Genomic DNA, 18,122 nt, shown 5'->3' on the forward strand with positions numbered 1-18,122 from the left:
AAGGCAATTTTTCCTAAAATAATTAGTCATATTGTAAGTAGTCCATATAACATGATTTTTTTGTAATTTTGTAGTAATTATCTTCCAAATTATCCCCCAAATGCCTGTGAATTTACTCAAAATTACGAAAAATGTCAGTAATATGCACTGTTCACCCTATAACTGTTACTCGTAATTTTTTACCTCTTGATAAAAATGTGTGAGAGTAAATTAAAACACAACGTTGGATAACTTTGCCTTTAATAAGAAGAGAGCAATATTGGAACTTTTTTATTAGAAAAGGGTACATTTTCATGAGGATTATGACAGAATTATACAAGAAGATGAAATTTACATTTGCATCAGCAAATTGTTCAGGTTGCTGAAAGATGAGAAGAGAAGCCTACAAGGCTTTTACAACTTTTTGGGTGAGGATAAAAAACGTACTCAAAGATATGCAGAGTGCAGTAAGCATAATCGCAGCCATCATATGCAGCGATATGTAAGGTGTCAAGAAGAAGATAATTGCGATGGAAAGGCTCTGCCAAACCTTCAATTGTGCAAATGCTCCCTCCTGTAATTGATTTTGTTAGATTTTACAGAAAATTAACAACAAAATTGGTCTTTGAATCATTCGTTCGGCCCAAGGGAAAATTAATGAGGATTTGTAAGCACAATAAGAAAAAGCTATGAACCTATCCATAAATTTCTGAAAGCACTTTGTGAAGAAAGATACTTACCTCATCTTAGTTGACACATTTTATTATGTACATCTGCCATGCTTGTGTGAGCATAGGGATAACGTGTTTGTGTAGGTGGTGGTATGGTTGTGACTAATGCAATGGTCAGATGTAGTGAAAAGGGTGGGTTAGTGGCGAAATGGTGGTGGAATGGTGGCAGGACAAGGCAAAGGGGGTGGACATGGTGGTTAGGGAAGAAAAACTGGTACAATTTTGGTACCAAAATTCCAAGCAATCACATTTTTGTACAAAAATCAATATTAATTGTACCATATTTTTTGTACCAAAATATGTGGTTTTTGTACCAAATTATTTCGGAACCAAATTTGTACTTTGTGAGATTTGGTAAATACCTCACGTAAGGCATTGCGACCGACTCTAGAGGGAGCAATTTTTTTCTATAAACATATGCACAGTGCAGTACATAAACCATATCAGATATGACGGTCTATATATTCCACTAACATAGCTATAATCTGAGACAAAAGATCTATCTACATGAACTAGGAATATAAAGAGAACTATGAGGCTCATATTGGCATATTATTGGTCATTTGAAGCCAGTTACAAAAGAAATACTTCCAAGAATAAAGAAAAACATTTACCATGTCATGTTTGAAGAGCATCCCCAATAGAGCATTGATTTGTGTCATCATCACACCGTCACCAATGCCCAATGCTGCGGCCATTAAGAGTGGATAAACCACCCCAAGAACTCCACTACTTGTGCTGAATTGTTGTATACATTAAGTTCCAGATATCAGAATAGATCATCAATGGAACAAATATCTACACAAGTAGGACATGTACCTGTATTTAAGCAGAATCCAAAGCAGTACAACAGCATGAGCTGAAGATCCACCCACAACTATCCAAGTAACTGATGAAACACTGGAAGTAAGCCGACCAGCAACCAGAGAGCACTGAATAAAAGTTCAACGTAAGCTTAGTCGCTCAGTGATCCACAACACAATTTATAGGAATTACTTTACCACAGGTATCTAACCAAGTCATAGTGGTACAAGTATTAAAATATCAGAAGTCAATTAATTTTTCCAAATTTATGTCATATGCAGTAAGATGTATAGGAAATAGTAATATGGTACTAAAAATAATTGGTTGCACAAAACCATCTTTATGTTCTTACTCACATAATGCTACAAGAATACATCTATCTTAAATTTATCTGCCTTTTATTCAAAATTTAATAAGACTCTCAATAAAAGTTTCCCTATGAAGCATTTTCTTAGGACATGCTTGGATTGAGTGAGATGTATTACTAGGGTAATAAAAGTCAAACTCAGCAAAATGAATGTGAAAATAGGGAAGGAGATAGTGATGTTGTGATTATAAGGAAAATTATGTAGTGATGGTATGGTATGAAGTGAAGAAAGAGGAATCAATACCCTCATTTTGGCGGTGATAGTTACACTAGGGGGAGGGTGGGCAACTATTACCCTTATTATCAGAGTAATAATTCCCCCATCTCTCTTTTTTTCTCATGGCACAACTAGCTTATTTCATTTGTAAGCACCATGTGTCCTACAACAACACCTCTAATTACTTTTGTTTTTTCAAGTTTGACTTTTATTACCCCTTTAATATATTACCCCCAATACAAGCATGCCCTTAAAGGATATACATACTGTAGCAATATTTGTATCAAAAAATAATAATAATTTAAAACATGGACATTTTGCAATCCTAGACTTAAATTCAGTATTCAGCTTCTGATGGTGTTCAAAAGACATTGGACAGTGCAACTTCTTTCAAAGGAACTTACAACATTTAAGTATCAAACAGAGCAGAGAGATTAAGGCATTCTGCTTTGTTGTAATAATAATAACCTTAAACAAAAAAATATTAAAAAAGGCTATAGCATTAGTGGTGTTGTTTCTTACTGTCAACAGTGTTATTGGTTTAAGCCAAGACAATTCCCAATTTGAATTGGAGGGTTCATTATCTGCATGATTTAGTTCATTTCAATGTGGCCAACTAGTTATCACTTTACATGCAAGCAATCTTTTGTTACTCATATAGTCATATGACTTTACAAGGCTACAACCTAGCACCAAGTACAGTAGAATCAAATAAAGCTTAGAAACAGTTCCTCCTTTCTATCACGAGCTTATTTTGAAGCCTGAATTTTTTTGGTAGTTTAGGGATTAGTTTGCGATTCGACAGAAAATATTTAAGAATACTCTGCAAAAGTTTGATGATTCCGATAAACGGAAACTTTTCAGGTTAAGTCATACTTAAAATTGGGGTAGGAGTTGAGATGTCAAGGACAATTACAAGTTGCAACTGCCAATTTCTATCCCATTGCAATTACAGGGTACAACTGCCAAAGTCACTGTATATCCAGAAGTGTATAGCCTTCTGGAAATCAATATGAAAATAGAAAGTTAAAAATTACTGAAAGTAGGGTTTTTTTTTTTTTTTTTTTTAATTACAAGGTGCAAATGCCAATTTCTATACCATTGCAATTAAATTTACAACAGCCTAAGTCACTGGAGATATAAAACTTTATAGCCTCCTGGAAATATATATCAAAATTACAAATACAAATTACTGAAAAAAAGGTTCATATTATTATTTTTTGCTTTTTGTTGATTTTAACTGCCAAATCTGAGGAACAACACACACACGCGCGCACGCACAGGCACACGCACAAGCACATATGCTCGCGCGCACACACACACACACACACACACACACAAGCAAACACGCACATGCACAAGCGCACAAGCACAAGCACACACGCACGCACAAAGAAAAAGAATGCTGAAAGATTGGTAGTTGAAGGATTGGTAGTAACTTCATGTACTACACAGCAATGTCAAGCCCAAAAGGTAGGGCCATTTCCAATTAGGAACAACAAAATATAGGCATCAAGTAAAAAACTGACAGAGGAGAAACTTCAAATGATAATGTTCAATCCCAAACTACAAACAGGATATTTAAACTATATCTAAGTTGAAGTTCTGGCCTCATTGTGTACAACATATATGAATAATGTTAGTGTCAAAACACTAAAAATAACAGATGCAGATTGTAAAAACTTACAATAGCATCAGCAGCCCCGTAGATTGCCATTGAACCACCTATACCAGATTCTCCAAGAGCAGGCTTTACAATTTTCTTGGTGAACTCAGCCCTAAGAAGTTTAACATGGAAATGATTGTTATCACAATGCCACTAGGATGAAAACAAAATTATAATGCTAGCATACTTACCAAACAAATGCTTGCTGTAATCCAGAATATGCAAAAAGGGGGATTATCAACAGAATACGAATATCAAACAATGGTTTAATAACTGTTTTTGCAATAGAGACCACGTAAGCAAAGCAGTTGATGGAAGACTCTTTAGGTTGCTCTTCAAGTGCGCCATCTCTTGAATGCAAAAAGCACATTAATATGCAACCAAGGGTCAAGATGCAGAGGAATACAAAGAACAACAGCTTGGTACCACTACCACTACTATCTCCCTCCTGCAATGAATAAAGATATATTATTACAAAAAACTGTCACAGCAGCTATGAAGATAAAAAATAAAAATAAATAAATAATACAAGATCAACAATATATTTTACTTGCCAGAATAAAATCAAAATAAAGCTAACATGACAGCAGTACCACATAGATTGGATACATCAAGTGTAACAGAAAAGGGATTAAGTCGTTGACAACTAAGTCATTAACGATAAGCCTAAGATGATTTTTTGCTTAACCAGAATATTACAAATGCTTTCTACACTAACATTCTTTACATGTTCAAGGGCAAAATTTTCAGATGACGAAATTTATACAAAAGAAATGAAGAAAGACGTTAAAGTGTGGAGAACTAGGAGTCCTCTGATGAAGGAATGCAGTACATGGCTTCAAAGTACTATTTTTGCAAGCATACTTAATACATAGTTATTGATATCTTTTTTTGATGACGCAGCATTGCAGCATACCTCAACTTTTTTAAGACACTCTCCTACTTACAAAGGTCGAGAAGCATAGAATCTTATATAGTTATTGCTTTATCATGAGGGTTGAAAAGCATAATTGATTCAATAACATGCGTTTAGTACAAAGCTCCTTATCTCCATAAATAAATATGAGGGAGACATTAAATTGGGTCAAAGCCACAGTTTGACTTACATCCCATTGCCTCAAAATAAAATAGAAGCAAAACAGACTAAAAAAGGTGTCACTAGAAAAAAATTAAATATGTAAGCGATCATACTGCACTACACATCTTGTGCTAATTCATTTTCAGACAGACACGCTTTAAGTTTTATACCATTTAACCTATTCACCTTAATTTTGTCATTACTAGTTACTACAGCCGAATACCACCTTTGTCCTCCTCCCAATTTCATGTTGACATAAAATAAAAATTTTAAAAAAATAGAGTTCCCTAGTGAGATGTTTGTTGTGGCAATGCCAAAGATTGTCTTTAACTATATGTCAGATAAGAATATCTAATTTATGCATCATACTTCTTTTTTGACAATACACAAATAGCACCTCATCTGGACCAAAATGCATAGGATTTATTTGACATTTTAACACCTTTTTAAGACCCGCATTCCTATTACCTTAAATAATTATTATTTGATTTTTACCAACATAAAAAAACACACGACATTGTTTTTTACCACCAAAACTTCTCAAAGTTTTATTTTACCACCAAAAAAAGTTCTAAAAATTGTTTTTTACCACCTACAGTTAAGGGAACAGTTACATCTAACGGTTTTTTTTTTTTTTTTTAAAAAGTCTTTGAATTACATGCTAAAACTGATTTGTTGGTCATTTTGCCCGATGAATACGATTTCAGGTCAGAATTGACAAAAAATGATCGCAAGTGCCTCATTTTGCGTATTTACACAAATCAAGGTATTTTTATAGAAGGCAAAACATTGTGATAATTTTTTGTCAATACTGTCCTCAAATCCAACCCGAAGAACTAAAATGCTCCCCAAAACCATTAAGGATCATGTCTTTGGCACAAAAATCAAAGAATTTTGAAATTTCATTGATTTAATGATTTTTTAACAGCAGGTGGTGAAAACAATTTTTGGAATTTTTTTTGGTGGTAAAATAAAACTTTTATAAGTTTTGGTAGTAAAATACAATTTCGTGATTTTTTTTGGTGGTAAAAGTCAAAAAATCCATAGTTTAACTAGTAGTATATTTTCTTTTGTATTTACCATGTCAAAATAAATTTTCTTTTAATTTTCCCACCATCAAACACAATCCATCCATTAGTTTCTTAGTGGCCCACAAAATTTCATTTTCCCATTCTTTACCACAATATTTCTACATTCACTTCCCTCAACATCTATGTGACCTATATTTTCTTTTTAACCTCCAAAAATTCACCCCTCTATTTTTTATAAATCTATCTGTTACCTCTTTGTCACTGTTTTTCCATTTTTTAGATGAAAAGAAGGGAGAGAGGTGGAGGTGGAGGTTGAGGAGGTGGAGATGGAGATTGAAATGGAGGTTGAGAGAAATTAATGAGGGAAAATCGTAAAAAAAGGAAGGGGAAATGGAACATGATGGACCCCTCCATTAAATTTATGGACAAAATTTGTTACTTGGTGCAAAACCAAAAGAAAACTTTATTTCAAAGTGGTAAGAAAAACACAAATTATTTACAGGTAGTAAAATACAGAATTAGGTTTTGTAGATGGTGAAAAATGAAGAAAACATCCATATCCATGTTATCAAACAATAATAAAAAAATGGTCAGCAAAATCCACAAAAAAAGGAACTACTTTGTCCACCAAAAGACTTTATTCTAGTTAGAGACCTCAATCTAGGAAATGAAGCTTTGTAACTTAGAGACACTTACTTTTCCATCTTTCAAGAGAAAGAGAGCCAAAAGATTTCCAATAACCTGAAAACAATGCAAATATAGTATTAAAAACAAAATCTAAATGTAAAACCACAGTTGTTGGTGGCCACAATAACCAAGATTTAAGAAAAGAAACACACGCACACACACACACACACACCTGATGCGTTGCATAAATCCCCCAAAACTCTCCATTGAAGTTACCAATTACAGTCCCCTCGTGTAAATTGCAATCTCTGGCATGACTGCGCGCAGTGGAAGTTAAATATGTTCCCTGGCAGCCCAATAATAATATCAGAGAATAATCTGAAAGTTTTGCAGTCGTCAATCAGTCAAGGAAGAGAAGTAAATGAATCTAAAGACAAACAAACAAATATTTTATTGTCCAAATATTATTTCCAACCAGGCTTCAGCAAGCAAATAAAAAAAAAAATAGGGGAGGGCCATATAGTGGCTGAAAGTTGATTAAAATAAATAAATTTTGAAAGCGGTTTGAGAGGGAAAGTAAGAGAAACAAAGAAAGTGCAGGATTAGTTAAATAAGGTTAATGTGATGGATGGAGAAAAAGTAGTAAGAGAAATGGGGCAAAATTTTACAAGGGAAGGCGGGAATTTTCTATAATGAGTTCAAGAAAAATATTATAGGAACAAGACAGGAAAGTAATATGCTGAGAAACATTGATTTGTTTTCACCTGTCCAACCCATATTATCGAAGCACAGAATCCCATATATACAGAGGCAGGGACCATTGTGTACCTGCGTTTGTAATCCGTGGAATTCAAAATTATGGATAAGCTTTGAATAGAAAATAACATTAGCTTTTCATTGCATAAGGTGTCAAAATTAATATTGCAGGATCTAGGATATGTGCTCACCTCAAACTTACAATTAAGTGTTAGTGCAGTTTAGGATTACCATACAATTGTACATTAAACATAATACTGCGGTCTGTGGATGATAATAAATATTACATCCAAAAACACTGCTTACCTTACTTTCTACATAACTCAGCCATCAATAAATTATAAGGAAAAAATAATCACAATTACTTACCACTTCCATTGAAAGAAATCCAATAGATTATTAATTACTTTTTCCTAACTCTACCATTCTATAAAGTCAAGTGTCTTAAATGCTAATTAGAAATTGCAAGACACAGCAATTAACCCTTCAGTTCAAACTTTTAAATCACATCACATTTTACATATTACACACTTATTTTGGCCCATAGACCCAATTATTTTTTAAAGAAAGACCTCCTCTTTTCAAGGAGGCACGACCTTTATGGAGAAACTTAGCAAGAATTTTATGCATCAAGAACTTTTTCCCATATTTGAGCAACGGGTTCATCAAGAACTTTTTCCCATATTGTTATCAACGGAATTGTCTTTTCTTTATTTAGCTTATAAGTTACTATAAAATGTCTTGAGGTAGATGTAGAATTTAAAAAATTCATCCATTGTAATTCACATCAAAAGTTAAGTTTAAGAAAAGTTTATTTTCTTACAATTATTATTTCCTTCATAGTGGTTATTTGTCTATCCTAAAATATTATTTATCTTTGTGAGGTATTAGTTTCGTATTATCTAGAAGAAGCCACATTTCCGCTGCGAGAACTCTAACAATTGGGATTAGAGCCGACGTCAAAATCTTAAGTGGTAAAAATTTTTATTTTGAATTTAATTATAATGGCATCTACTAGTGGAACGGTTAAAGTTGGAATATAAGAAATCGAAAAATTCAATGGTAAAAATGACTTTTCCTATTGGAGGATGCAAATGAAAAATTTGCTTTCATCACAAAAGTTGCATAAAGCATTGGCGGGAAAAGAACAAAAACTCGGGGACATGAAGGATGAGGATTGGGAAAAGTTAGATCTTGAAGCAAGAACAGCTATAATCTCTTATGCCTTGAGAGGGATGTTGTATTCTTGGTAAATGAAGAAGCAACAGCCGCGTATGGACAAAGTTAGATTCATGACGAAAACTCTAACAAATAGGATCTATTTAAAATCCAAATTGTATACATGCAAGATGAAAGAAGGCACCTCAATCCGGGAGTATATTAATAAGTTTGATAAGATTATATCGGACTTAAAGGACATTGACGTGAAGGTAGATGAGGAAGACCAAGCACTCATGTTATTGCTTTCATTACCGAAGTCAAATGAAAATCTAGTTTAAACATTGATGCTTGTGGGTGATACTCTAACCATGGATGAGACTAGAACATTGCTTTTAGCTAATGACCTTCGAAGGTTGCTACAAGCGGAATGATGTCTAGTAATGGAAGAGAACACAACGAACAAACTCAGGGAGGAAGGACTAATGAAAGAGGGCGAGGCAAGCGAGGAAAGTTTAGATCAAAATCTAGTCCTCTTGCGGAAATGCCATGTTTCAAATGTGGTGAGCTTGGTCATTTTAAAGCTAATTGCCCAAATAAGAGGGTAATATTCAAGAAGAACATCAATGACAACTCCAGAGGAAAACAACATGAAAAACAAGAAGCTAATTTTATCTCGAATGACGACGATGATTATTGTTACTCATAACAATGTAATGTGATATCCAGTATATAGATGCTTGATTCGGGTGCATTAAGTGGTTTACAACTTACCAAAGTTTGGATGGCGGTACTGTTTTGATGGGAAATGATCATGCTTGTAAGACTGTCGGATTAGGTACTATCCGAGTCAAAATGCATGATGGAACAGTTAGAACCTTGAGACATCCCAGATTTGCAAAAGAACCTTATTTCTTTTGGGTTGTTAGAGAAAAATGGTTGCAAAATAGTCTTGGAGAATGGAGTTTTAAAAGTTGTTCGTGGTTCCTTGATAGCGATGAAGGGAATTTGTCACGGTAATCTTTATCCTCTTTTGGGGACAAGGTGTTACAGGTGATTTAGCAGTTGGAATTGGTGGAAGTAAAGACAAGACAAAATGCACGAGGATATGGCACATGCGCCTTTGGCATATGTCGGAAAAGGGTTTGTCGTTGCTTAGTGGACAAGGTTTGTTGAAGAACATGAAGAAGCCACATATGGTATCATATGAGCATTGTGTGTATGGAAAAGCACACAAGGTGAGTTCTCTACAAGCATAAGAGCAGAGGTTTGTTAGATTATGTGCATACGGATGTTTAGGGTCAGGCTAAAGTTGCTTCCAAAGTTGGTTCCAAGCATTTTGTTACAATTGTTGACGATCAATTCTAGATATGCTTAGATTTATTTTCTTAAGCATAAGAATGAGGTATTCGACATTTTCAAGCGGTGGAAAGCAATGGTTGACAACAGGTCGAAAGCTAAAAACTAAAAACTGTACGGTCTGATAATGGTACCGAATACACAAAAGGAGCTTTCAAGGAGTTTTGTGATCAGGAAGGCATTGTGAGACACCAGACAGAGACACCATAACAGAATGGACTCGCAGAAAGACTGAATCGTACACTGCTTGAGAAGGCAAGGTGTATGCGCTCTAATTCTAGATTAGGCAAAGAATAGTGGGCGGAGTCGGTTGCTACATCTTGTTATACAGTAAATCGAACCCCACATTCCTATTTAGATGGTGACACGCCTTATAGGGTATGGCCAGGGGAACATGCAGATTACACGAGACTTGGTGCACGGCTTATTATCATGTTAAGAATAATAAGCTTGATAAAAGAGCCAAAAAAGCAATCTTTTTGGGGTATCCAAAAGAGGTTCAAGGTTATCGTCTTTGGAGTGTAAAAGATTCTAAATTTGTAATAAGCAGATATGTGACCTTTGATGAAAGATCTATGGTAGCTTTATTGAAAGCTATGGTGCCTAATGATGGTGATGTTGGAATGACTACAAATACTCAAGTGGTGAAGATAGAAACTAGAAACTGACATAGTCATGTTCAGGTGGAGCATCCTGGTATTTCTGAAGATGAGGAGGAGGATGATCTGGATCATGATGAGATTCAGCAGGAAAATGCACATGTACTACAACAGCAGCAGGATTCTTTGGCATCCACTAAGCTAAAGAGGAATTATAAATTAGTTCAGAAGTTTACCTCTGAGGCATTACGACAAGTAAATTTGGTAGAATATGCACTCTCGGTGGAGGATGATGAGCCGGTCACCTTCAAACAAGCTATTAAAGACAAGGGTAGCGAGAGTTGGTTGTTGCTATGGAAGGAAAGATGCAATCTCTTCATAAAAACAAGACATGGGAGGTAGTCCCATTACCTGTGGAAAAGGCTCATAGGTTGTAAGTGGGTGTATAAAAGAAAAGAGGATCTTTCCAAGTTAGATAAAATAAGGTATAAGGCTAGGTTAGTGGCCAAGGGATTTGCCCAGAAAGATACAATGAGATATTATCTCCATTGGTAAAGCATACTTCATTTCGGATGCTATTGAGTGTGGTTACTCATGGAGATCTTGAGCTCGATGTGAAGACAGCCTTCTTACACGGTGACTTGGATGAGGAAATTTATTTGTATCAACCTGAGGGATTTAAGGTTAAGGGTAAAGAGAATCAAGTAAGTCGCTTGAGGAAATCACTTTATGGATTGAAACAATCTCCTCGACAGTGGTACAAGTGATTTAATTCTTTTGTGTTAAAACAAGGTTTTTCGAGAAGTAATTACGATTGTTGTGTATACATTCGCAAACTTCGTAGAGGTGATTATATTTATCTCCTATTGTATGTGGACGACATGCTTATTGATTCTAAGAGCAAGGTGGAGATCATAGGTAAAAAAATCATGAAGAGTTTGAAACTAAAGACTTGGGTGCAGCAAAGAAAATACAGGGTATGGAGATTAGAAGAGAGGTCAAACCGAAACATTGAGCGGGTTATAGAAAAGTTTGGGATGAAAAGTGCTAAGTTAGTGGTGACACCATTGGCTTCACATTTTAGACTCTCTGGTAGACAATCTCCCACTACAGCGGAAGATAAGGCATACATGGATAATGTACCTTATGCTAGTGCAGTTGGCAGCTTAATGTACGCCATGGTGTGTACACATCTAGACATTTCACAAGCAGCCAAACCAGATAAAGCACATTAGGAAGCAGTGATGGATTTTACGGTACTTGAAAGGTACCACATGTTTAAGCTTTGGTGGAGATATATGTCAAATAAGTGGCTTTGTTGATTCGGATTATACTGGTGATCTAGATAGAAGACGATCATACACGGTGCTCCAGTTAGTAGTTGGCGATCAATGTTACACGCTACAGTGGCTACGACAGAAGCTACGACAGAAGCTGAGTACATGGCTATGGCAGAAGGAGTTAAGGAAGCATTGTGATTGCGGGGACTTCTAGATGATTTGGGGTTAAAGCAGGATGATGTGAATCTAAATTGTGACGGCCAAGCACTTGGCCAAGAACCAGATTCATCATGCTCATACCAAACATATACATGTCAGGTATCATTTGTAAGAAATCATAGAGGAAGGTAGTATTTCTCTTATTAATTGTGTCCGGAAGCAAGTTCCAACACTTTTTGGAATTGCTAAATATTGTCCCATATTAGGCATTAAATGAAGAAATTTATCTAGTGGAAGCCACATTTCCGCTGCGAGAGGTCTAACAATATGTTCCCAATCCTCATCCTTCATGTGCCGAGGTTTTTGTTCTTTTTCGCCAATGCTTTATGCAACTTTTGTGATATAAGCAAATTTTTTATATGCATCCTCACAGAAAATGAATTTTTCAATTTCATATTTTCCAACTTTAACCGTTCTACTAGTAGATGCCATTATAGTTAATTTTTAAATCAAAAATTTTACCACTTAAGATTTTATTGTCGGCTCTGATACCAATTGTTAGATGTATAATTGTGGTATCAATAGCTACTACGATCAAGAAGGCTCTAACAAGATTTTCGTAAAGTTAGAAATATTTCTTTAAAAAAAATACATTAAAAAAATTTTAAAAAGAAAAAGAAAGAAAAATGGCATTTGCAAGCACAAATCAACAACATAACGAATATTAGAGTGTTCGGATGAAGGTTGTTTTACGTGCCTTTGGCATTTGGGAAGTTGTTGAAACGGGCATATCAACAACATAACAAACTACAAACTGAAGGACAGGTAGCTTTAGGAGAAATTGATTGGCAAAAGAACGATGCGAAAACATTATAAATTATAGATACTAATTTAATTAGCGTTAGCATTGGTAATTGTGGATTGTCTTAATACCGCATACATCTAACAATTGGTATCAGAATCAACCTCTTGCGGAAAGGCCATGTTTCAAATGTGGTGAGGTTGGTCATTATCAAGCTAATTGCCCAAATAAGAGGGTAATATTCAAGAAGAACAACAGCGACTACTCCAAAGGAAAACAACATGAAAAACAAGAAGCTAGTTTTGTCTCAAATGACGAGAATGATTATTGTTACTCAATTTCAGAATAAGCAATGAGATATCCGGTAAATATTTCTAACTTTGCAAAAATCGTGTTAGAGTCTTCTTGATGGTAGTAGCTCTTGATACCACTGTTATACATCTAACAATTGGTATACATCTAACAATTGGTTTCAGAGCCGACGTCAAAATCTTAAGTGGTAAAATTTTTTATTTTGAAATCAATTATAATTGCATCTACTAGTGGAACGATTAAAGTTGGAAAATATGAAATCGAAAAATTCAATGGTAAAAATGACTTTTCCTATTGGAGGATGCAAATAAAAAATTTGCTCGTATCACAAAAGTTGCATAAAGTATTGGCGGGAAAAGAACAAAAACCCGGAGACATGAAGAATGAGGATTGGGAACATATTGTTAGAGCTCTCGAAATGTGGCTTTTAATAGATAATACGAAACCGATACCTCATAAAGATAAATAATATTTTGGGATAGACAATACTATGAAGGAAATAATAATTGTAAGAAAATAAATTTTTCTTAAACTAAACTTTTGATGTTAATTACAATGAATGAATTTTTAAATTCACATCTACCTCAAGACATTTTATAGTAACTTATAAGCTAAATAAAGAAAAAACAATTAACGGAACATGTAGGAAACAACCCATAATATTTTTCTCATTCCCTTCTCCTATGTCTTCTCTTCTCCTTTCACTTTATTTAACCCTTCTTAAATTAGACATAATTAATTCAGCAATTAATTATATCCACACATATCCCACAATGGGATTATCTAAAAACGACTCGAATGGGAAAGATCTATCTCCAAGTACCAATTAGAATACAAAAGCGGGCAGCAAACACAAGGTCTGTATGCAAAGATTCATGATAAAGGCTCCCTAAAGAGATACAACAGGACCTACATGCTATCAAGCAAACTAGGGGAATAGCGCCACTGATTGCACATAGTTGAGTTATTATAGGAGTGCAAACTTGAAATAGCAATAATTAAGGAGCTGTAAACAACCAAAACATTGAAACCAAGAGTAGAATTTACCAATTTGGCATCATATTTGCAGCTGTAAATAACCAATACCCAGTAGTTCCAAGGAGCAGAGCATTCTTTGATCCCAATTTTCGAACAAACAACGAGGCGAAAAACGAAAATACCATAAATGATACATACAAAATCCCCAATGATATAGTACCCAGATCACCTTCCTGATAAACAGAATAAATTCACCAAAAAAAATTTTAAAATTTGGGCACAATACAAAAATTTAAATTTGGGCTCAATTACTCAAATTACACAATTGACTATGTGCCAAACGATCAATTAATCACAAAATTAAAAACAATTACAAAAAATCATGCGAAATTCAAATGATTGATTATTCAAAATAATGCTGAACTTAATAAATTAAAACTCACATCGTTGACCGTACTCTCTAAATTCTGAACAGCACCATAAGCCGAAAAAACGAGCAAGAAAGCTAAGCTGAGTATATGAACATCTCTTGAATGAGTTTTAGGGTGATTAATTGACGCATTTTGATCAACCAAAGGTAAGTTTTCATCAGGAGAAGTTATAGACCCCATTTTATTTTGAAATTACAAATTCCAGCAAACCCTAGAATTTGAGCAAGGAAATCCTTGAGTAGAACAGTAGCTAGATCATGGATGTGTGATTATGAACTGACAAAGGATTTATAAATCAAACATACGAAATACTTCGTTTCGTAAAGACTAAAGACTTTAAGGAGGAAGCTTGGACGCCTGGTGTACACAGTGTTTTGTAATAATCACAATATTTAAATGAAAAATTTGATAATTACCACCGTCTATTATTGCCAAAACTGAAAATATCATCTTAAGTTTTTTTTTTTTTGAATTTTACCACCTAGTTTTTTCCAATCCCACCACTTTGTGAGATGACATCATTGTAAGACCCATAATTTCGTTTTCCCTCGATTTCCCTTGTTCTTCTACTCCCCTCTTTCAATTTCATCTCTGAAATTTGATGTCATTTACAAAAATTTCGCAAATTAGGTTATAATTTATACAATCTAACCTAAAACGAAGTGAATTGATTAGATTGATTAGGGTTTGGGTAATTAATTTGGGGGTTTTGCTTAATTTGACAAATTAGGGTTTATGAAGTTAAAATTGATTAAATAAGTGGACAATTAAACAAGTAATTACCACGGATAAACCCCTAATTTGTCGAATTTAGAAAAACCCCCAAATTTATTACCCTAATTTGTCGAATTTTGCAAAACCCCCAAATTGATTACCCGAATTTGTCGAATTTAGCAAAACCGCCAAATTGATTACTTAAACCCTAATTAAACTAATCAATTCAGTTCGTTGTAATTTAGATTATAGAAATTATAACCTAATTTGCAAAATTTGTGTAATTGAAATCAAATTTCAGAGATGAAATTAAAAGAAGAGAGTAGAAGAATAGGGGAAATCGAGGGAAAGAGAGGGAAAACAAAATTGTGGGTCCCACAATGACGTCATCTCACAAAGTGGTGGGATTTTTAAAACTTTTGGAAAAAAAACTAGGTGGTAAAATTCAAAACAAAATTTAAAAAAAAAATCAAAAAACATGAGGTGATATTTTTAATTTTGGCAACAATAGATGGTGGTAATTATCAAAATTTCCTATTTAAATTTTGCCACTATTTAGTAGAGTGGTCAAATGCTAACCCGACCCGAATACCGACCCGACCCCGACTATTAATCGACCCGTATAAACTCGGAAAAATGGTGACCCGAACTCGATCTGATTTGTTCAGAAACCAATCCTAAACTGAGTTAACCCGAGTATTTGAGGCCAAAACCCGAACATGAACCGACCTGTCGAATATAACCCGTAAATTATTGACCTGAATCAAACCCGACCTGAATCGAAATTGACTCAAACCTGTTTAAACCCGTCAAAACCCGAATTTAACCCGACATATAATTAAACCGACCCGAACTTAACCCGACCAGTTACTAACCTGTAGACACCCATTTGTGTCTCCCCAAAACCAAACCCAGTGATGAATAACCTTTCACGTCGAATCATAATCGAATAAGGTGAAAGTGTGAAAAGTTAAGTGTTGCGGTTTAGTTTTATTAAATTCTCTTCTCTCTGTTTTTGAAAACAACCTTATTTTATTAAAAATAGCCAATCCAGTTTAGTTTGGTCCGTAATGAGGGTCCAATAATAGTGTAGTTGGATGGGGTTCGCAAAGACCTTTCCAACGATATATTATAAGCCCAATTCCGATAAATATTGAGGAAGTTATGGCCAAAATACTAAACTGGGCCCGGTTTGTTATTTACATACGTCCCAATGAGCTAGAGGAGGGCCCAATGTTAACTATTATTCCTAAAATTATTAGGATTAATTATAATTTTCTAGAAGGTTCTTTTAAATTCTAATAGAGTTAGGATTAATAATTATATCAAGATGGATTTTTTTTGGGAATAAAATATTATTATTTATTTTTATATTATTATTTTAATCATACGTTTTTAGCTTCTGTACAGATTCCGTAGATCAAATTTGGTTAAAGATCGAATTCCGCGTGGAAAGCGCGTGAAAGCCAGGCTGTCGCCAAAAGACAAGTATGTCGCCTGGCGACAGACCCTGTCACCTCGCGACAGAGTGTATTTCTGGCGACAACGTGTAGTTTTATTCCTTATCAAATTCCATGCTTTTCCGGACTATTTTTCTTATAAATAGGGTCCTCTACCTCCGTTTTTAATCATCAACTCTCATCAAGAATTACTTGATTTCTTCTCTCTCTCTTTCTAAACCAACCCTTTTTTAAACACAATACTGCATACACAAGACTTAGAAACATCTAGCCAAGTTCGAAGTTGCCTTCGCCCTAGACGTGCAAGGTTGATAATTTTTTAGGGTTTGGTCTCAAATCCATTTTAAACAGAATTTAATTCTTTTATTTTATTATTTTCATTGAAGTTTACTAACTTGTGTATTTTGTTATTAGAAAGAGGTACGAGGCATCAAACTATGTAATCTTATTGCTCTATTCTTGTAGAAAACATGTTTATTATTTATTAATTCCTAGTACATGTTAGGATGTTATTATTGCTTTCTAGTATCATGTTTAGGGTGTCTTTACTCCTTTCTAATATCATGTTAGTATCATGTTAGGTTCAAAGCTTTGATCTTTAATGTTTAGTGACATGCTAGGATTTGTTATTAATCTTGTTAGTATCATGCCTAGGATCTTGCTATTATTATTAAGCTTTATTATTAACATGATTTTGATTATTATTATGATTATTATGTTGCTTGATATTATATTTTATTGTTATTGCTTGATCACGCCTTTTTTGCATGTTTAAAGGGAATTTGTATTTGAAATCACGCTTAATAAGATAGTTAATAATTTGGTATAGGCTAATATGATTTATTTTAATTCAAGTGATCACCAATAATAGTTTTATTTGTGCATTAATATTCAACCAACATAGATTAAACAGGTTTAGGGTTAATCTAATGTTTGCATGTTAGTCAAAAAGCACACATGAATACGAGTAGAATAAAGTAGAGGCCTATTTTATAGGGCGGGTCCCTTCTTTTGTAGATTGGATTCGTACCCTCATCCCGAATACTATTTAGTTCAAGACCTTATGGAGTTGACGATCTCATGGATCGTGAAGGGGTGTAACCTTCACCTCGTGATTGGTTTACAAGTTCTTAAAATTTGTTGGCGACTCTTTTGCTCTTTTTTCTTTCCCTTTGGACGCCACCATACTTTAGTGTATGATCACAGTGGGTTTCAAGCTTGGGGTTAATGCTTGAAATATTCCCTACAGTTTTTTGGCGACTCCGCTGGGGAGGATTTCTATTTTAATTCCTAAAATTTATTTTGGCAATAATTTAGAATGAGCGGATGAGACTCGAAAAGTTCTAAGTATTTCATGTGCGTAATTTTGATTAACATTATTGTCATATGCATTAAAAAAAGTCCTCATTGGATAGACCATCTGAAATGAGTCAAAAACATAGGATTTTACACGTAGGAAATTTGAGAAATATCTTTCACAACTAGAATCGAAATAATACTGCGAAATTCTAGAAAATTCTAAGAACACAGATACCTGCCAAGGCATGTAGGAACTAGCGCCTAGAAAACAGGGCTTGTCGCCTGTAAAGAGCTTATGTCGCCTGGCGACAGCGG

At 34.5% G+C, this 18,122-nt stretch overlaps 1 protein-coding gene across 1 annotated transcript; it reads right to left on the bottom strand.

Moving 5' to 3' along the window:
* Window positions 1-248: 248 nt before the first annotated feature.
* LOC145598252 (UNC93-like protein 3) lies at window positions 249-14,688 on the bottom strand. The gene is made up of 10 exons (XM_081654583.1): window positions 14,347-14,688; window positions 13,973-14,136; window positions 7,265-7,328; window positions 6,733-6,846; window positions 6,570-6,614; window positions 3,956-4,212; window positions 3,786-3,876; window positions 1,530-1,642; window positions 1,325-1,448; window positions 249-553 (listed from the first exon to the last, which is right to left on the bottom strand). Exons 1-10 carry the CDS (start codon window positions 14,512-14,514, stop codon window positions 383-385), a joined length of 1,311 nt encoding a protein of 436 aa, XP_081510709.1. The 5' UTR covers window positions 14,515-14,688; the 3' UTR covers window positions 249-382.
* Between the last annotated feature and the right edge of the window lie 3,434 nt (window positions 14,689-18,122).

Source organism: Chenopodium album, chromosome 20 (genome assembly GCF_948465745.1).
Source record: "Chenopodium album chromosome 20, dcCheAlbu1.1, whole genome shotgun sequence".
Classification (NCBI taxonomy): Eukaryota; Viridiplantae; Streptophyta; class Magnoliopsida; order Caryophyllales; family Amaranthaceae; genus Chenopodium; species Chenopodium album.